Genomic DNA, 22065 nt, shown 5'->3' with positions numbered 1-22065 from the left:
ACCTAGACATCTTAGGACACTCCACACCCCTGACATACTCTCTTCATGATGTGGAGATGCCGGCGTTGGACTGGGGTAAACACAGTAAGAAGTTCAACAACACCAGGTTAAAGTCCAACAGGTTTATTTGGTAGCAAAAGTCTCACAAGCTTTCGGAGCTGCAAGCCCCTTCAGGTGAGTGGGAATTCTGTTCACAAACAGAGCATATAAAGACACAACCTCAATTTACATGAATAATGGTTGGAATGCGAATACTTACAACTAATCAAGTCTTTAAGAAACAAAACAACATGAGTGGAGAGAGCATCAAGACAGGCTAAAAAGATGTGTATTGTCTCCAGACAAGACAGCCAGTGAAACTCTGTGGGGGTTACAAATAGTGGGACATGAACCCAATATCCCGGTTGAGGCCGTCCTCGTGTGTGCGGAACTTGGCTATCAGTTTCTGCTCAGCGACTCTGCGCCGTCGTGTGTCGCGAAGGCCGCCTTGGAGAACGCTTACCCGAATATCAGAGGCCGAATGCCCGTGACCGCTGAAGTGCTCCCCAACAGGAAGAGAACAGTCTTGCCTGGTGATTGTCGAGCGGTGTTCATTCATCCGTTGTCGCAGCGTCTGCATAGTTTCCCCAATGTACCATGCCTCGGGACATCCTTTCTTGCAGCGTATCAGGTAGACAACGTTGGCCGAATTGCAAGAGGATGCTCTCTCCACTCATGTTGTTTTGTTTCTTAAAGACTTGATTAGTTGTAAGTATTCGCATTCCAACCATTATTCATGTAAATTGAGTTTGTGTCTTTATATGCTCTGTTTGTGAACTGAATTCCCACTCACCTGAAGAAGGGGCTTGCAGCTCCGAAAGCTTGTGTGGCTTTTGCTACCAAATAAACCTGTTGGACTTTAACCTGGTGTTGTTAAACTTCTTACTGTGTTTTACCCCAGTCCAACGCCGGCATCTCCACATCATGACTACCATAGACACCGCAAACTGCCGGCTCCAAGTGGAGAGGATCTCCAAGAAGATCGCGCATATCGACACAGACATCAAGTTTCTACAAAGATGCAAGAAAGCAGACAAAATACCGAAAGGACTACGGATCACGAACCCACTCAGGTCAACCTATAACACAGACTACGCTGAGAGACTTTGCCGTCGCACCTCTCTCACCCTCCTCAACCACCTCATACACCAACTCTACAGCAAACGCTGCAGCCTGGAAACCAAGATAGAGTCCATATTCTCAACTTGCGCTCAGGATGCAGACCAGCTGCGAAACTCTGCCAAGCAGACGAGACAAAGGAACTACACCATCTACATGCACACCAAGAACAGGAAACTTGAGAAACTCGGCATCACCACCAGCAGCAACCAAGCCTCCCCCGGTACCACAGTAGAAAACAGTACCACCGCAGGGAAGTCCATTGTCAACTTGTCCGACTACACACTTCAACCAGATGAAATCGAAGTTCTCAGCCGAGGGTTTAATTTTTGCCCCACCACCAAAATAGACCCCATCAGTCTCGCAGCAGACACAGGAATTCATCAGGCGAATGAGGCTGAGGGAGTTCTTCCACAAACCCCAAGAGGCCAACAACGAACACAATGGGACAGCCAATGAACCGGAACAGCCAACAGAGAGATCCGCAGTGCATCCGAAGAGGAAAGAGTCGAATTGGACTCCTCCAGAAGGCCGCTGCCCTCGACTTGACATGTATGCCCAAGCCGTCAGGAGGTGCGTCAACACCAAATTCATCAGCCGCACTCACAAGACAGCCCCGAACATCACCCAAGCACAACGTAACGCCATCCACGCTCTCAAGACCAACCGCAACATTGTCATCAAACCAGCAGACAAAGGAGGGGCCATCGTCATACTGAACAGAACGGATTACTGCAAAGAAGTGTACCGACAACTAAACAACGAGGAACACTACAGACAGTTACCTGCAGATCCGACCAAAGAACACACCCGTCAACTCAACACTCTGATCAAGACCTTTGATCCGGATCTTCAGAACACCCTCCGTGCTCTCATCCCACGTACTCCCCGCGTTGGAGATCTCTACTGCCTCCCGAAGATACACAAGGCAAACACACCCGGCCGTCCCATCGTATCGGGCAATGGGACCCTGTGCGAGAACCTCTCCGGCTATGTCGAGGGCATCCTGAAACCCATTGTACAAAGAACCCCCAGCTTTTGTCGCGACACTACGGACTTCCTACAGAAACTCGGCACACATGGAGCAGTTGAACCAGGAGCGCTCCTCGTCACAATGGATGTCTCGGCACTCTACACCAGCATCCCCCATGACGATGGCATTGCTGCAACGGCCTCAGTGCTCAGCGCCAACAACTGCCAGTTTCCAGATGCAATTTTACATCTCATCCGCTTCATCCTGGACCACAATATCTTCACCTTCAACAACCAGTTCTTCATCCAGACACACGGAACAGCCATGGGGACCAAATTCGCACCTCAATATGCCAACATCTTCATGCACAGGTTCGAACAAGACTTCTTCACAGCACGGGACCTTCAACCGATGCTATACACTAGATACATCGATGACATTTTCTTCCTTTGGACTCATGGTGAACAATCACTGAAACAACTCTATGATGACATCAACAAGTTCCATCCCACCATCAGACTCACCATGGACTACTCTCCGGAATCGGTTGCATTCTTGGACACACGCATCTCCATTAAGGACGGTCACCTCAGCACCTCACTGTACCGCAAGTCCACGGATAACCTCACGATGCTCCACTTCTCCAGCTTCCACCCTAAACATGTTAAAGAAGCCATCCCCTACGGACAAGCCCTCCGTATACACAGGATCTGCTCGGATGAGGAGGATCGCAACAGACACCTCCAGACGCTGAAAGATGCCCTCATAAGAACAGGATATGGCGCTCGACTCATTGATCAACAGTTCCAACGCGCCACAGCGAAAAACCGCACCGACCTCCTCAAGACAAACACGGGACACAGTGGACAGAGTACCCTTCGTTGTCCAGTACTTCCCCGGAGCGGAGAAGCTACGGCATCTCCTCCGGAGCCTTCAACGTGTCATTGATGAAGACAAACATCTCGCCAAGGCAATCCCCACACCCCCACTTCTTGCCTTCAAATAACCGCACAACCTCAAACAGACCATTGTCCGCAGCAAACTACCCAGCCTTCAGGAGAACAGTGACCATGACACCACACAACCCTGCCACAGCAACCTCTGCAAGACGTGCCGGATCATCGACACAGATGCCATCATCTCACGTGAGAACACCATCCACCAGGTACACGGTACATACTCTTGCAACTCGGCCAACGTTGTCTACCTGATACGCTGCAAGAAAGGATGTCCCGAGGCATGGTACATTGGGGAAACTATGCAGACGCTGCGACAACGGATGAATGAACACCGCTCGACAATCACCAGGCAAGACTGTTCTCTTCCTGTTGGGGAGCACTTCAGCGGTCACGGGCATTCGGCCTCTGATATTCGGGTAAGCGTTCTCCAAGGCGGCCTTCGCGACACACGACGGCGCAGAGTCGCTGAGCAGAAACTGATAGCCAAGTTCCGCACACACGAGGACGGCCTCAACCGGGATATTGGGTTCATGTCCCACTATTTGTAACCCCCACAGAGTTTCACTGGCTGTCTTGTCTGGAGACAATACACATCTTTTTAGCCTGTCTTGATGCTCTCTCCACTCATGTTGTTTTGTTTCTTAAAGACTTGATTAGTTGTAAGTATTCGCATTCCAACCATTATTCATGTAAATTGAGTCTGTGTCTTTATATGCTCTGTTTGTGAACAGAATTCCCACTCACCTGAAGAAGGGGCTTGCAGCTCCGAAAGCTTGTGTGGCTTTTGCTACCAAATAAACCTGTTGGACTTTAACCTGGTGTTGTTAAACTTCTTACTATACTCTCTTCAATCAGGAGAAAGATACAAAAGTCTGAGGTCACATACCAACCGACTCAAGAACCGCTTCTTCCCTGCTGCCATCAGGCTTTTGAATGGACCTACCTTGCATTAAGTTGATCTTTCTCTACACCCTAGCTATGACTATAACACTGCATTCTGCACTCTCTCATTTCCTTCTCTATGAACGGCATGCTTTGCCTGCATAGCGTGCAAGAAACAATACTTTTCACTCTATGTTAATACATGTGACAATAAATCAAATCAAAAGACTAAGTGGCCAATCCACCTAACACACATTTCTTTGGACTGTGGGAGGAAACTGGAGCACCTGGAAGAAACCCACATGGACATGGGGAGAATGTGCAAAACTCCACAATGACCCAAGCTGAGGATCGAACCCGGGTCCCTGGTGCTGTGAGGCAGCAGTGCTAACCACTCTGCCACTCTCATGAAGAGGTTTCCTGATGTAATCACTGCTTTAGTAAAACGTCAAGCAAGATTCTCATGTCAAGTTTCCTTTCTCATTGCAACTTGCCCTCAACTTCCTACTTAGACTTAATTAATGTTCAAAAGCTGACGGCTAATTCTCTCTCTTCATATTTCTTAAAATAAGAGCGATCTCATTCTGGATTCTCCTGTTGTCAAGTTGTTGTTTTGAGATCCTATCAGGAATATTTATGAATGGAGTGTGTAAGTGAATGAGCGCCCCAGTCTCTAATCTAGACTCGTTGACCTTTCTCAATAGAGTGGGTTCCATGTCGTCTTTAAGTTACTACTTGTAACCCACATTAAAGAGCTACTTAAGCAGCGGATGATAAAACTTCGAGCCTGCTCCGCCATTCATTATGATCATGGCTGATCATCGAATTCAATATCCTGATTTCCTCCCATATCCCTTTTAGACCCAAGAGCTATATCGAATTTCTTCTTGAAATCAGACAACGTTTTGGCCTCAACTACTTTGTTTGTGAATACCCCACACTCACCACCCTCTGGGTGAAGAAATGTCTCCTCGCCTCAGTTCTAAAAGGTTTACCCCTTGCCCTCCAACTATGACCTCCTGGCCATGTTTATCGGATGGTGGAGTTAATAACTGATAACCCCGGTATGAGTTGGTTACCGCAGTCGGGTTGTGTGCCCTCACTCGGGGTGCGGTGCTGTTGGCGTTGACTGGCATTCTAGAGGCTTTACCCTGCTGGACGTTCCTCCTTTTTTTTCAATGTTGGATGGTAGACTGGTATTGCAGCCAAACCCGATCCCATCCCCGCCTAATAACCACAACTGCGTTTCCTAGCAGAGCTCCATGATGGCAACAGCAGTTGTCCTGTGGGCTGATGCTTTCCTCCTCCTCCTTCCTCCCCGCCCAGTTTAGTGAGGCTATTTATCATTCACTTTAAAAGCAGGATGAGGTTGATGTAGGTTATGACCCCTGATCTTTCCAGCTCGGTATTGAATATTCTATTCCATTGAGTGAATAATTATGAGGAACTATTGTGTTGAAATTAAATTTACTGCCTGAGCAAATAAGATAAATGTGTTTAAATCCCCTGAACACTGAAATCTTGCAATGGAGTCATGTTTTCTCTCTCAAAAATCTCTGTGGAATGGTATGCGTAACTGGCGGCTTCTGTCATAGAACGCAAGGACATGTTATAATTCTTTTCAAAAGCGTAGTTTGGGTGAGGCAGCATCAAGGCATTCAGAATGAATCATTAACAGGAAGACTGGTGCGTAAGTCTGTAGAATAGAGGGTGTGAGTTAGTGATCAAGTGAAAATTCTGAGTTTTGGTAGACCAATGCGATCTGATGGAGTACTGTACGCCACAGAAGCTATCGCTTTCTGTCCTGTCCTTGAAGTGTGGCTGGTACCTGCTGAAGACGGTGAGTTTAGTATGTGTGCAGTTGTACATAATGTTAAAGCGTACAGGACAAGCAGAAACCAGTTTCTCCAGCGAGTTTGTACTGTAATATCTTGTTCTTTCCTTTTGTTCAAAGCGTACAGTTAGAACCCAAACTTCTGGTTAAACTGTGGAACATTTTTAAAGAACTGAATCGTGACGGTATTTAATTTAAAAGGGAATGATGTGTAAAAAATCTCTAATTGTGCATTTTCTTGTGCGTTTATTATTAGGATCGAAGCGTTACAATACCACGCCCGTTAGGGCAGGGTCCAAGTTCCTTCATTCCAGTCAAAGAGGTATGTCAACTCTTGTACTTCACCTTTAACCTGAGATTTTCATTGGAAAGTTAACGTTGCAGTCTTCACTGCAGTAACATTCCTTTTCTGTAATTTTGTTTAGATTTGTAACATGACTCGTGCCTGTTTTAAAAATAAAAAAATCCAGTCTTTCAGCTCATTTTAATTTATTCTTTCGTAAATTGAGAATTGGCTTCAGAGCAGTGAGGACGATTTAATTCAATACAAAATTGATTCATCTTAATATTGCGTGGAAGTTGCATCATGCAAATGATTGGTGCAACCAGTTTGTGCAGCTGTTGGAGCTCAACATTAATGTGCCTTTTCAGTTCATGTGTTTCTTGACTGCCCTTCCCCACAGACTCTTAAAATATTGACCCAACCTTTGTTTCAATCGTTAGCTCGGGTAAATGCACCCTATAGCCACCCCCTAACCCCGAGTCTGTGTACTCCCACCATAAAACACCCCTGCCAAATTCTCCTCTGTACTGTCATAAACAGGACCTCCTGACTCCCCAAAGCCCGTCCACAAGGCACAAGTCAGGAGTGTGATGGAGTACTCTCCATTTGCTAACACGAGAAGCTCGACACCATCCAGGACAAAGCAGCCCACTTGATTGCTACCCTCTTCCACAAACATTCACTCTCTCCGCCACTGACAAACAGTGGCAGCCGTGTGTACTGTCTACAAGATGCACTGCAGCAGCTCATCAGGGCTCCTTCCAAACCCACGACCACTTCCAGCTAGCAAGGACAAGAGCAGCAGATATGTGGGAACTCCCACATATATGTGGTTCCACTCCTAATCACACAGCATCCTGACTTGCAAATATATCAGGTGTTCCTTCACTGTGACTGGGACAGAGTTCTGGAATTCCCACCCTAACGGCACTGTGGGTGTACCTACACCTCGGACTGCAAAGGTTCAAGAAGGAAGCTCACCACCACCATCTCGGGGTCAGCTTGGCATGGACAATAAATGTTGGCCAGTCAGTGACACCAACGTTCTGTAAACAAATTTTTTTAAAAAAAACAGGGTTGGGGAGGATGCTGTGGGGAATTGAAATTTCAGAGGTAGGGGAGGGTCTACTTGGCCAGAGAAGCCATTGTGGAATTCGAAATGGATGTGATACGCTCTTGCTTGTGTCTACTTTAACATACCAAATGTGGAAGATGCTTGGAAGGTGGCGACATTGTAAAGAGCTAGCGCAGCTCCGAGTTAAAAGTCTCAGCTCAATGTTTAAACTGGGACTTTGAAGCCAGTTCCTCGTTATTTTATCTCTGAGAAGCTGTGCTGCGTCAGTGACACGTGCGAGGAATTTCTGTCCCCAGTTTGAGAATTCTTAACTTCTGCAAATTGGGTCAGCAAGTTCTCACTCCACCACGTTACTACAGCAGAGCACCCCGAGTAAACAAGTGATCTCATCCCAGCCTTGAATTGCATCAGCTGAGAAGTTGTTTACTTGCAACTATTCCTTGTTTTTAATATTTGCATATCGTTGGACGCATCCTGCGTGGAGTTTAGTCGGTTGGTAGTTTGAAGGGAAATAAATGAAATTGGAGATTTCTACTCTGGTTTCTTGTTATCTGCTCTGTTTGCTGTTCTGCTGCTTTTCCCCGATGGTTCCTGGCTCTGTTCACACGGCTGCAGGAGGAAGGGCAGGAAATCCACGATTGTCATTGCTTTTCCTCAATGACGTTCACACCCATTCTATTTAAAGATGAGGGCTGTGGCAAAACCATATTGCTTTGAAGTGAATCGCTGGTCATGTTGACGGCAAAACTCTCCCTTTTTTTTTTAAGCCCTGCGGGCGTGAGATGTGCTGAAAGAATACACCGAGGCAATTGGAGAGATGTCTGAGTTTCAGACTGGCTGTTGCTGGGTTTTTGCTAATGCATCACGGTGGTTCTCAATACTGTCATTTTGTCTTTTTTTTTTGCATTTTATTTTTCCTTTCGCATTCCAAGAGGTGGCACGGTGGTTAGCACGGCTGCCTCACGACTCCCGACATGGGTCGCTGTCATTGAGACAGAGGTTTACAGTATGGAAACGGGCCCTACGGCCCAACCTGTCCATGCCGCCCAGCTTTTGCCACTAAGCTGTGGAGTCTGCACATTCTCCCTGTGTCTGCATGGGTTTTCTCCCACAGTCCAGTGGTTAGGTGCATTGGCCATGCTAAATTCTCCCTCCAGTGTACCCAAACAGGTGACGGAGTGTGCGGACTAGGAGATTTTCATAGTAACTTTGTGCTGTTAATATAAGCCTACTTGAGACACTAATAAATTAACTTAACTGGAAGCCATTATAGATGGGTGAATGGGGCATTGTATGTGCTCGGACACAGGTAGCGGAGTTTTTGACAATCTAGTTTATGGAATTGATGCGCAGTTGTAGTAATTTTTTTACAGCTGGCTGGCACACACTGGTTCATCCATAATGCTAATCTGCATGATGCTTGTTCAAGGGTTCCATTTTTAAAAAAAAGTATTATATGTTTAAGATTATTTATTAGTGTCACAAGTAGGCTTACATTAACACTGCAATGAAGTAATTGTGAAAATCCCCCAGTTGCCACACCTGTTTGGGTACGCTGAGGGAGAATTTAGCATAGCCAATGCACCTAACCAGCACGTCTTTCGGACTGTGGGAGGAAACCAGAGCACCCGGAGGAAACCCGCGCAGACACTGGGAGAACGTGCAGACTCCACACAGACAGTGACCCAAGCTGGGAATTGAACCTGGGTCCCTGGCGCTGTGAGGCAGCAGTGCTAACCACTGTACCACCGTGCCGCCCTATTGAAGGAACAAACAAAATTTGAACTAAACAGAGGAAATTGTAAATGTTTGTCTTGCCAGCGCCACGCACAACTCAAGTGGTTTGTTTGAAATGCAAGTTTTAAATATCAAGTTACTGACACTGTTGAAATGTGAAACCTCCCTGTTGCCCAGGCAGGGTGAATGGGTTCAGTTTCTGAAAGATCGAGGTCATTGCTATATGTCTGATTATAATATCCTGACTGCTGTAAAACCAGGACAATTTCCACCAATATTTAACTGGGATACCGTGCAGAAAGGAGAGTGTGTTTAAGTTTTGCAATTAGCTCTGACTTGTTTGTCTGTCAGAAACCCGGAAATATTTACAATACATCTCTTGCTCCAGAGATATTCCATTATTACAAAATCACTTTTCTAAATCTGATTATTCAAGATCTGGCAGGAAAACTAGATGATAGTAAATCATTCTTTGCCTTTGCTTTATAATCCACAACTTCTTTTTAAAGTTTATTTATTAGTCACCAGTAAGGCTTGCATCAACACTGCAATGAAGTTACTGTGAAATTCCCCTAGTCACCACACTCTGGCGCCTGTTCGGGTCAATGCACCTCTTTCGGTCTGTGGGAGGAAACCCACACAGACACTGGGAGAACATGCAAACTCCACACAGATAGAGATCCAAGCTGGGAATCGAACCCAGGTCCCTGGCGCTGTTAGGCAACAATGCTAACCTCTGTGCCACTGTTTACCTAAAAGACACTTGAAGTAACTAATCTTGGGGACCTATTGAAAGGGACAGTTGTGATTTGAGTGATGATTGGCAGGTCGTCGATTATATCGAACAAAGAAAATTACAGCACAGGAACAGGCCCTTCGGCCCTCCAAGCCTGCACCGATCATGCTGCCTTACTGAACTAAAGCCCCCTACCCTTCTGGGGACCAGTTCCTGCTATTCCCATCCTATTCGTGTATTTGTCAAGACGCCCCTTAAAAGTCACTAGTGTATCTACTTCCACTACCTCCCCCGGCAGTGAGTTCCAGGCACCCACCACCTATTTTTAAAAAAAACTTGCCTCGTACATATCCTTTAAACCATGCCCCTCGCAACTTAAACCTATACCCCGTAGTAACTCTTCCACCCTGTGAAAAAGCTTCTGACTATCCATTCTGTCCATGCCCCTCATAATCTTGTAGACTTCTATCAGGTTGTTCCACAACCTCCATCGTTCCAGTGAGAACAAGCCAAAATTCTCTGACCTCTCCTCATGGTTAATGCCTTCCATACCAGGCAACATCCTGGTAAATCATTTCTGTACCCTCTCCAAAGTCTCCACATCCTTCTGGTAGTGTGGTGACTAGAATTGAACACTGTATTCCAAGTGCGGCCTAACTAAGGTTCTATAAAGCTGCAACATGACTTGCCAATTTTTAAACTCGATGCTCCAACCGATTGAAGGCAAGCATGCCGTATTCTTGACCACCTTCTCCAGCTGCATTGCCACTTTCAGTGACCCGTGTACCTGTACACCCAGATCCCTCTGCCCATCAATATGCTTAAGGGTTCTGCCATTTACTGTATATTTCCCACCTGTATTAGACCTTCCAAAATGCATTGCCTCACATTTGTAAATCTATTCATGTGTTTTGTATTTTTGTTTACAGATTCTAAACAAAGGTCTAGGAGATGCTGAAAGCCAACTCTTTATTGAAGCCTTTGTTTCAACTGGTCGTATGGACAATGTAACAATGGTGATGGGCTTGCACCCGCAGTATCTTGAAAGCTTTTGGAAGACGCAGTACTATCTTTTACAGATGGATGGTCCTTTACCCTATCACTATAGACATTACATTGCTGTGATGGTGAGCAAACTTCTGTCGTACGTTGGTGTCTTGTGATGTACTCCCTTTAAAAGGAACTGAACTAAACCGCAAACTGATCACACACACAAACATCAGATTCAGGGGGTGTCAAAGATCAAATTAATCCGATTCTTGAGGTTCTTAAAATAAATGAAATCCTTTTTCTTCTCCCCTCCCTGCCCCAGTGGGGTCGTGGCTGACAGGTCGTGGCTGACTGCTCATAGCGAGGAGGTGTTAATATTGTTTTGTTTTTTTATACAAAGTACTGATCCAAGTTATCTAAAGTAATATGAAGAAATCCGATTTTGAGTTTGAAATACTGCATAGAAATCATAGAATCATAGAAACCCTACAGTACAGAAAGAGGCCACTCGGCCCATCGAGTCTGCACCGACCACAATCCCACCCAGGCCCTACCCCCATATCCCTACATATTTACCCACTAATCCCTCTAACCTACGCAGCTCAGGACACTAAGGGGCAATTTTAGCATGGCCAATCAACCTAACCCGCACATCTTTGGACTGTGGGAGGAAACCGGAGCACCCGGAGGAAACCCACGCAGACACGAGGAGAATGTGCAAACTCCACACAGACAGTGACCCAAGCCGGGAATCGAACCCAGGTCCCTGGAGCTGTGAAGCAGCAGTGCTAACCACTGTGCTACCGTGCCGCAGAGTTCACTACTTTCAAGTTATCCGATTCAAGGATACATGTCGTCAACATGTTGGGGTTTATTGTTCAGGAAGTTCTGAGCTTTCAGTCTGTCTTGTTTCAAGACGACAGTTGGGGGAAACACTTGTTGATTGTTGGGAAATGTTGTCAGGGCTTCCCCTGGTGATTAGAGTGCATTCTGTGATGGATTCTGATGGCATAATCTATCTTTCAGGCTGCTGCAAGACATCAGTGTTCATATCTCGTTAACCTCCATATTAATGAGTTTCTTCAAGTCGGTGGCAGTGCAGAGTGGTTAAACGGCCTGAACTTTGTCCCTCAGAAAATGAGGAACCTCAATGAAATCAACAAGATCTTAGCGCATAGACCCTGGCTCATCACAAAGGAACACATTGAGGTGAATTGGGGGAGAATTGATGGTTAATTTGTAATGTGATGTCTTTTGCTATTCAGTGGAGAAAGTTTATTTGGTTACAGCTCTATTTAAATTGCCGGAGGTCAGTCATTGGCACGCGTGGTGTCCACTGTTATTTATCTGAACCTTTTTACTATGCTCAGAGGTTGAGACAAGATTGCTATTCTCACCTTACCAGCAAACATGTGTCTGTCCAACTGCTTTGCTGTGAAATTTTGTCAATAACTATAACCAATCATATTTCCTATTAGCATTAACCTCCAACAAAGGGTCACCCACACTCGAAACGTTGGCTCTATTCTTGCTCCACAGACACTGTCAGACCTGAGATTTTCCAGTGTTTTCTGTTTTTGTTTCAGATTCCAGCATCCGCAGTAATTTGCTTTTATTAATTTTGAGAGTGCTTGGTTTTATACACACACATTCCGTATTGATTCTCCCTGTATGTTTATAAAACAGAATGTGCTATTATTATGACTTGAGCACCTAGACTTGATCATTCGATTTGTTTATTTCATGGTATTTTTTTTTGTTTCTCGAAGAATCTACTGAAGACGGGTGAAAGTAGCTGGTCGCTCGCTGAGCTTATTCATGCTGTCGTCCTCCTCACCCATTACCATTCGCTGGCATCCTTCGTTTTGGGCTGCAGTATTAGGCCTGAACTTGACCAGGATGGTGGCTTCACCTTCAGACCTCCCTCACCGCAGAGTTGTGACTCTGATAGTGCGAGTAACAGTGGATCCGAGGAGACTGTTAACGGCAGCGCAGTAAGTACACCTGTTTGTTTTTCCCTTTTAATGTGCCTTAAATCAAAATTCCCTGAAATGTATCAAAAAGATCCTTGATTTTGGATAGCAGGGATCAAATAAAAACGCAAACATTCTCGCTGGTATTTTGTGGTTTATTCCACTGAACTTTGTTCTGCTCCATGTGGTGCATTGTGTAGATGATATACTGTTATAAAGCAGAGGTTGAGCCCCCTTTTTAAAATAAACACCCAAAGGGGAGTACCTCACCCAATAATCTGTAAAAAGTGGTGTGACCTTCTCCATCTCCTAGTAGTTAAATACAAAATAAATCCCAGACATGCGCTCTAAAATCAACACGTAACAATTTATTTATCTAACTAACAGTGAGCAAATTAACTAAACTATTAACTAACCAAATAAATCCATTCTAACTATCAACTATTCTCGAATAAAACAAGATTCTATTGGTATGCTGTTCAAATACATACAATTCAAACTCATTAACAAAAATAGAATTTAGTCACACTCTAAACTACAACCAGGCTTTGTGTATTCCGGAATGTTCTGGGCCTTCTCTGTCGATGCTTCTGTCTGGAACTTTTCTTCTTTGGTACCTTTGCTATCTAGATGGTGCTTTCTATAAGACATAGATGAAGCTATGAGAGCCGGTGACACACTTTCCCGAGAGAGAGCTGAAAGCTATTATCTCTGGCAGGCGGCAGTTGCTTCCTATTCTTTGTCCCACTGCCCCCTTTTGTACCCATGACGACACATCAATATTTCTCACAATAGGATTGGTGCTAGGTTGTCAAAACCATCAGATTTAAATTTAATAGGTTGTTGGCTAAATTCAGAAGCCTGTTGTCTTGGTAACACTGCTGCTTGGCCTTTCGATACAAATGTTTCAGTCTGGGCTCTGTGTACCTGCATTTTAAATTTCCAAATCACAGAAAAAGTGCCACCTTTTAACGGGGCCACGCAATGCTTTCCCCACTAGCATTTTACAAACAGCAAACTCTCTAACTTCCCAATCTACTATTACTCGATCCAACTTCGCAATATTTATACAATTACTCCTCCCCCCCCCCCCCCCACCCCCACCCCCCTCTGTAACATATGTCCAAACAGGAATTTGGCACTTTAGCAGTTACTTGTGGGCTAATTGAAAGAATTCTGCCTCTGTTAGATTCTGTAGGGTGAAGGAATGCAGTTTACTATTTGCAGCAAAACACGCCTGAGTTTGCATACCCTTGTCCTGTGCTCTTATCCAACATAACAATTGGTCTGAATGTCTTTCAGAGCAGAGATGATTTGCGTGAGCTAGAAGTGCTAATGGAGAAGATGAAACTGCTGCAGGAAGGCAGGCAGGATGTGGAAGCGAGCCAGGAGGAGATGGCTACACGGTTTGAAAAGGAGAAGAGGGAAAGTTTGCTGGTTGCACCTGCAGGTAAAGCATCCAGGTGACTTTTGCGGTTCCAGCGAGTGGAGAGAGATTTACCATTTTTACTGAATACACTCCACCTTTCCCCGCAGATGCCAGTGAATCGGTCTCTCCAACCAACTTATCGTGCTTTGTTGAAGATGCAGGTTTTGGGTACAAGGATTTCAGCAGGCGTGGGGAGCAAACCCCACCAACATTCCGCGCCCAGGTAATTTATGACGTTTAGTCAGAAAGAATGGACTCTGCAGCCCAGAACAGCGAACATCAAATATGTTTCATGTTTGTGTGTTAGTTCACAGCACACTCCGATTAGGGCATGTTGTTTAGTTGGTAAAGTGAGCATAGTGAAGCCATGTTGCGATGATGATTCCAGGGTTTCATTCCTGATTTGTCCTAGAGTTAGTTTTCAGTTTGATGCTAATTGGACAAAAGCAGGATCAGAGCCAGAGTAACTCTTCCCCCTGACTCCCCAAAGCCTGTGAGCATCATAAGGTGCATATCAAAAATGTGATCAAATACGCTTCACTTGTCTGGATAAGTGTGGCTTCAACAACACAAGCTTGACACCATCCAGGACACAGCAGCTCACTTCATAGGCCATCCGATCAATTACTTTAAACATTCACTCACTCTAAAACCGCACAGTAGCAGCAGTGTGTACCATTTACAAGTCTCATTACAGCAACTCACCAAGGCTCCTTGGACAACATATTCCAAACCCACTACCTTTACCACCTGGAAGGACAAAGGCAGCAGACACATGGAAACCTGCAGGTTCCCATCCAAGTAACATGCCATCCTGACTTGGAAATATATCGCTGTTTCTTCACTGTCGCTGGGTCAGAATCCTGGAACTCACTCCCTAACAGCACTGTGGGTGTACCTACATCACATGGACTGCAGTGGCTCAAGAAGGCAGCTCATCAACACTGTCTCAAAGCTAATTAACGATGGGCAATAAATGCAGTGACGTCCACATCCTATGAAATCTTCTCTGGGCACAGTTTAGCCAATGTTTCAGTTGCTGATCACAGTCTGGTGATTGTTGCTGGGATACAGACACACTGATGTTGGAATTGGGTTTCGCTGAGGTGTCTGTCTCTCCATCTCCACCCCCTTGCCACCTGAAGGCTGTTTTATATTAACTAGGTTTATTTATTCATTGGTCACAAATAGGCTTGCATTAACACTGCAATGAAGTTGCTGTGAAAATCCCAAAGTCGTCTCATTCTGGCGCCTGTTCGGTACACTGAGGGAGAATTTAGCATAGAAACATAGAAAAACTACAGCACAAAACAGGCCCTTCGGCCCCACAAGTTGTGCCGAACATACCCCTACCTTTTTTAGGCCTACCTATAACCCTCCATCCTATTAAATCCCATGTACTCATCCAGGAGTCTCTTAAAAGACCCTATTGAGTTTGCCTCCACCACCACTGACGGCAGCCGATTCCACTCGCCCACCACCCTCTGTGAAAAACTTCCCCCTAACGCTTCCCCTGTACCTACCCCCCAGCACCTTAAACCTGTGTCCCCTCGTAGCAGCCATTTCCACCCTGGGAAAAAGCCTCAGAGTCCACCTGATCTATGCCTCTCAACATCTTATGTACCTCTATTAGGTCTCCTCTCATCCTACGTCTCTCCAAGGAGAAAAGACTGAGCTCCCTCAGCCTATCCTCATAAGGCATGCCACTCAATCCAGGCAACATCCTTGTAAATCTCCTCTGCACCCTTTCAATCTTTTCCACATCCTTCCTGTAATGAGGTGACCAGAACTGAGCACAGTACTCCAAGTGGGGTCTGACGAGGGTCTTGTATAGCTGCATCATTATCCCCGGACTCCTAAACTCAATCCCTTGATTGATAAAGGCCAGCACACCATACGTCGCCTTAACCACCTCCACCTGCGGGACCGATTTCAGAGTCCTATGGACCCGGACCCCAAAGTCCTTCTGATCCTCTACAGTACTAAGAGTCTTTCCCTTTATATTGTACTCCTTCATCCCATTTGACCTGCCAAAATGGACCATGACGCATTTATCTGGGTTGAAGTCCATCTGCCACTTGTCCGCCCAGTCTTGCATCCTATCTATGTCCCTCTGTAACTTCTGACACCCCTCCAGACTATCCACAACCCCACCAACCTTCGTGTCGTCAGCAAACTTACCAACCCATCTCTCCACTTCCTCATCCAGGTCATTTATGAAAATGACAAACAGCAAGGGTCCCAGAACAGATCCCTGGGGCATGGCCAACACGCCTATCCAGCACTTCTTCTGGACTGTGGGAGGAAACAGGAGCACCCGGAGAAACCCATGCAGACACTGGGAGAACGTGCAGACTCCGCACAGTGACCCAAGCCGGGAATTGAACCTGGGTCCCTGGCACTGAGGCAGCAGTGCTAGCCACTTTGCTGCCCAACGATGCTGGCACTCGCTGGACTTGTGTGGAATACTGGAATGAGGGGACGCTTGGGCGGGTGGGTTTTGTGTGTGCTAGTTGTATAACATTACTGTCCTGTGTCCTGGCAAGTTGGACATAAACTATTATGGGGGATTCTCGGAAACTTGCACAAATTGTTTTGATTGGAATGTAATTAAATTCGTGTCTTTTTAGGATTATTCCTGGGAGGATCACGGCTATTCCTTAATTAACCGACTGTACCCTGAAGCTGGACAGCTGTTGGATGAGAAATTTCAGGTTGTGTACAATTTGACATATAACACCATGGCCATGCACTGCGACGTCGATACCTCAATGTTAAGAAGAGCTATATGGAATTACATTCATTGTGTATTTGGCATAAGGTATGTGATGTGGCTGTACAATTTGAGATGGTTTTCTGAGTATCTTAACACGTTCAAACACAATATTCTAACCGATTATTCTAACCATTTTATACATCTGATTTTTGGATCAGATACGACGATTATGACTATGGAGAAGTGAATCAACTTCTTGAGCGAAGTTTAAAAATCTACATCAAAACTGTTGCCTGCTACCCAGAGAAAACGACGAAGCGAATGTACGTGAACTTCTGGAGACATTTTCGACATTCGGAAAAGGTTTGTTCTTGGAAAACTTTATTGTGTCATTTTTAGCTTGGAAGTCCAGGACACTGGCTCTTCAGTTTAGATGGGGCGGGAGGTAATTGTCAGTTAAAACTGCCACACGGATAATTACTGACAGGAATTTTGACAAACACATTTGGGTCAAATATCCTCAGGAACCTAGCTTCTAGTGCACAACATCTCGAGGTGAGGTAATGTGTTTTGGAAGGCCTAATACAAATAGGGAATATAGAGTAAATGGCAGAACCCTTAAGAGTATTGATGGGCAAAGGGATCTGGGTGTACAGGTACACAGGTCACTGAAAGTGGCAATGCAGGTGGAGAAGGTAGTCAAGAAGGCATACGGCATGCTTGCCTTCATCGGCCGGGGCATTGAGTTTAAAAATTGGCAAGTCATGTTGCAGCTTTATAGAACCTTAGTTAAGCCGCACTTGGAATATAGTGTTCAATTCTGGTTGCCCCATTACTAGAAGGATGTGGAGGCTTTGGAGAGGGTACAGAAAAGATTTACCAGGATGTTGCCTGGTATGGAGGGCATTAGCTATGAGGAGAGGTTGGAGAAATTTGGTTCATTCTCACTGGAACAACAGAGGTTGAGGGGCGACCTGATAGAAGTCTAGAAGATTGAGAGGCATGGACAGAGTGGATGGTCAGAATCTTTTTCCCAGGGTGGAAGAGTCGATTACTAGGGGGCGCAGGTTTAAGGTGCGAGGGGCAAGGTTTAAAGGAGATGTACGAGGCAGATTTTTTACACTGAGTAGTGGATGCCTGGAACTCATTGCCGGGGGAGGGAGCGGATACAGTAGTGACTTTTAAGGGGCATCTAGACAAATGCATGAATAGAGGGATATGGTCCCCAGAAGGGTAGGGAGTTTCAGATAAGTTGGGCAGCATGGTTGGTGCAGGCTTGTAGGGCCTGTTCCTGTGCTGTAATTTTCTTTGTTAGTTATAGCATTGTCATCGCAAACTTACTGCGTCTAATGTAAAAAAAAACACCTGATGAAATGTCCCAAAAGGTGTCATCCATACTTGACGTGACCTCTAACATTATCATGGTGCCAGAGTGTTTTAACACTGAACCATGGGAATACACCTAATCCCTGCCCCAGCAAATGGATTCTCTTTCAAGTGCATGAGGGACCTAGCCTGGGGCTAATGTTCCTCTTTCTCGCTTATTTTTATTTCCATTTACCATCCATCCTCTGCCCTCACCCCCTTCCTCTGCCGTATGTATCTCTGCAGGAATCACCTGATTCATAATCCAATTGTTGGGCCAAGAAGATTTGAGCCTTGCTTAATAAATCTGGAAGATTTCACTTTATAATCTGTGTAAATGTTATAATAGCTAGCCAGTATAAATACATGGGGATAGGGCCTGGGTGGGATTTGTGGTCAGTGCAGACTCAATGGGCCAAATGGCCTCCTGCACTGTAGGATTCTGAAACATTTGTCTTAACCATGTATATTTTCCTACTCTTTAGGTGCATTTAAACCTGCTCCTTCTAGAAGCCAGGATGCAAGCTGCACTACTCTATGCATTAAGGGCAATTACTCGCTACATGACTTGATTGTGTCAAACTGTTGAGGACTGGGTGTCCCGATTGGACTGGACTGCATATTCTACCAACTTGCTTCACTGGAGTGAGCAACCACGTGCAATTCTGCAGATTCCTAACGTTTGACATTCGTTTTTTTTTTTTAAAAACAGTCAAATTTCAGAATGTATTTTTGGGGGACAACTTCAGTATTCATTTTACTGTGTTTAGTACATGGTGAACTATAGAGGAGGTTTGAAACATCTTAGGATTTCAAACCTGATGCATATAAACTTTCCCTCTGTGCCCAAGTGGGAGCTGGAATTTATTGTATTGAAGCTAAGCTGTGAATCTAGCTGAGCCGTCGAGACACGGGCCGTTTTGTGTTGGTGCTTCTCGCCACCTTTTATGTCGTCACAATTTGGTTTTTGACTCTATGGTTTATTTTCTTTTGGATTGTATCCTCTGGTATTCACTGTGGCACATAACCAAAGCTGACTTCACAGTAAGAGTGCTTAGTGGGAAACATATCTATCTTTGGGGTTGACATAAAAATGGTGTTTCCCTCTTTCTATAAAAAGATTCCATGTTTGTAATTCTTGCAAGAAATATGAGCCCAGTTTTAAATGTTTTTCCCTAAACGCTCCTTTTTATTTGGTAGTCCACAAAATGCATTAAACAAGAACAGCTTTGCGTTGTTTGAGGGTTGTAGAGTACCTGCGTTATTGTAGCAGCTGACTAGATTTATGCACTGAGCTCTTTACGTTTCCCCCATTGTCACACTGTAAAGGAGGAGTGATGTTTTTAAGAGCAGAGATGGGAGTGGGCCGTGTGATGTTGTAGAATTTGCTCTCGCTGCTTTTTAAGATGTTTTACCCGAATATCAACGTCCAGTCTCTTAGATTTGGTGAACTTGGGTTTTTAAAAAAAAAAATCAATAATTATTATTGCTCCAGAAAGATAAACAGAAAAATGTTAACATTTTGAGAAATACAGATCCTTACATGGGATTTGGTGACGCCTCGATTTGCACACACACCACCCTTTGTGAAACTATATTTGAATTTCTCATTTTTGCACATAGCATTTTTCTATGCACCTGGATGCATATTGTTACTGCACTAAACAGTTTTTCTGCTGTTAATATTTTGTACATGTTGATAAATTATCATGGATTATTTTTTAAATTAGTAGGGTTTATCCCTTGCTAGCCAACACCAACATAAGATTTCCCACTTTTTTTTAAAAGAAAGATTAGTACTTTTATTGTTTGGAGGGGAGGGGAGGGGAGGGGGGGGGGGGGGTGGGGGGAGGAGAGGCGTGAGGAAGCCTTGTTGCTCCAGTGCAGTACTGAATAAAGTTGTTTCCCGTATTGGGTAATGGCCTCTGCAATATCGTACAGGTGGATCTGGGACTGTTCTGAATTTCACCTGTGTCCGCTCAGTGTTGCAGGTGAATCCGCTTTGAGAACAGCCCACAGTTATTGCTGTCATTTATTTGTAAACTAAAACACCCCTCAAGTACCAAGCAGCCAGAAGCTTCTGGCACATCATCTAATGATCAATGACTAATGCAGACATCTCGAGTGCAAGATGGAGTTAACACCCCGATGTTCTTAAATGTGGGGTCACCTAGTTTACATAGAAATATTCAACATTAGCACTCGAGTTGGTTCTATACTATGGGACGTTATTTAAATAGTGGGAAAATGATGGCCATCAAACTGCTTAGTTGGACTGTATTTGGAATATATATTTTTGGTGAGTATTTATGCACCAGGAATTTAACACTAAAGGTTATTAGCCCGGTAACCCATCGCAGACATGTGAATTTGTTCAAAGGTTTCCTGGTAAACACTGGTTAGTTTCAGCACCTCCTTGGGTGGAGGGGGAAAGGCAGAATGAATAAAGGTGGTCAGTTTGGTCTATTTTTAAGTGTAACAAAACATGCCAAACAATTTGTTTCCAAATTCAGGGAAGGAATGATCATGGACTCATTTTCTTAGCTGAAGGGGGTTGTGTGAAGAACGCAGTAGGTGGGGGCCTGCTAATGTTTGGTGTAAAACTTAACGTCAGTGCAATTTCTATAAACCTTTTACAATCTCACGATCAAACGAGCTTGTGCGTAATATTCCTCCCCTCCCAAACGTTGGTGTTAAGAAACACCGGAGCTGTACCCCGAGCGGCAATTCTGAAATAAAGCAGGAAGTTTGAATCCTGGAGCTTAGTTTGCTCAACAGTGAGACTTTGACCTTTTGGGTAGGGGAGGTTAGAGTGTGAGTGTGCTTGTGTTGTACCGTACCCCACCGAGTGGTGAGCTGAACAATCTGACTTGAGCTGCAAGCTCCATAAAGAGGAAATGCCCAATCAACTTCTACTTAGTTGCTTGAAAGTCATTTTGTTGCTTTTTTCGCCTTGAAGTTGAATGTACAAAAGTTGTCTATCTGTGACGCATCATTTAATGTGTCTTTTTTGCAAAAAATGATATGAGGATGCACTGAGCTTTAATACACTCCCTTATTCATGAGATATTAAAACTGCTTCAAAGTAAGGTGTTGGTAAAATCACTTTTTGGAGGTGTCTGCATTGATTATCTCGGCACTGATGCACTGAACTATTTTACTTTCGCAAGGTTGATGCAGTAGCTGGTTTCTTTCACCTTGCTCCCTTTTGGAAGCTCGACAATGTATTTTCCCCCTCCTGAAGTTTCATGCTGGTTTTGACCCTGAGTTGTACATTCGTGAGCAACGGATCACTTTTTTTTTCTTTGAAAGAAACAGAGCTGAGAACCTCAGTTTGTTACATGTTAAATTGTACAACAAATTGACCAAATTCTTTTGGAGTCCTGTCAAAGGGTTTCCAAGAGCATGTTACACTTGTGGAGGCTGAACGTAGCCTGACACTGTACATGGGTGACTATCACGGGATATGTTTTTCTGCTGGCTTCATAATAAGTTTCTCCTAAGCCCTGCACATGACTTAAGACTTCAGAAACTTGCGTTGAACTTGATAAAACTGTTTGAATTATTTTCTTTTTTTGTGGGAGCTTTCAAAGTTGTAAACCACTTTTGACTCTGTTGATTTTTCTTAAAATAAAGATACTTTTTTCAAAACGTGTTAGTCCTTTCTGAGTTGCTGGATAGTTTGTACATTTTTTTTGATTCATAGAAAGAAGTTGTCCTTGTATATCCTCCAAATCCACACTGCAGTCAATTACAGCAACCAATTTCTGACACAACTAGGCTCCACAGACACCAAAGAGTGGACAAAATTGAGGGACGTAGATGGGGCGAAACTTTCTCCTGAGAAGGGTCAATGACCAGGGGATTTGAGGAAAACCTTTTTCACTCGAAGGATGGTGATAATTTGGAACTCACTGACTGACAGGGTGGTAGAGGTGAGAACCCTCACTATTTA

General features: G+C 44.6%; 1 protein-coding gene across 2 annotated transcripts in view; it reads left to right on the top strand.

Annotated features, from left to right (window-relative positions):
- LOC144509427 (sestrin-1-like) overlaps nucleotides 1-21410 on the top strand; it is an 82089-nt gene extending 60679 nt beyond the window's left edge. For both annotated transcript variants that reach the window (XM_078238297.1, XM_078238298.1), the window contains 9 exons: nucleotides 6063-6128; nucleotides 10567-10764; nucleotides 11654-11836; nucleotides 12397-12621; nucleotides 13903-14050; nucleotides 14137-14252; nucleotides 16660-16850; nucleotides 16964-17108; nucleotides 18596-21410. In XM_078238297.1, coding sequence (XP_078094423.1) covers nucleotides 6063-6128; nucleotides 10567-10764; nucleotides 11654-11836; nucleotides 12397-12621; nucleotides 13903-14050; nucleotides 14137-14252; nucleotides 16660-16850; nucleotides 16964-17108; nucleotides 18596-18682 — 1359 coding nt within the window. In that variant the 3' untranslated portion in view covers nucleotides 18683-21410. The remainder of the gene's footprint in view (nucleotides 1-6062; nucleotides 6129-10566; nucleotides 10765-11653; nucleotides 11837-12396; nucleotides 12622-13902; nucleotides 14051-14136; nucleotides 14253-16659; nucleotides 16851-16963; nucleotides 17109-18595) is intronic.
- The last annotated feature ends 655 nt before the right edge of the window (nucleotides 21411-22065 follow it).

This window comes from Mustelus asterias, chromosome 21 (genome assembly GCF_964213995.1).
Source record: "Mustelus asterias chromosome 21, sMusAst1.hap1.1, whole genome shotgun sequence".
In the NCBI taxonomy this organism is placed as follows: domain Eukaryota; kingdom Metazoa; phylum Chordata; class Chondrichthyes; order Carcharhiniformes; family Triakidae; genus Mustelus; species Mustelus asterias.
Note: the sequence above shows the minus strand (reverse complement) of the source record. Positions and strands in the feature narration are given on the sequence as shown.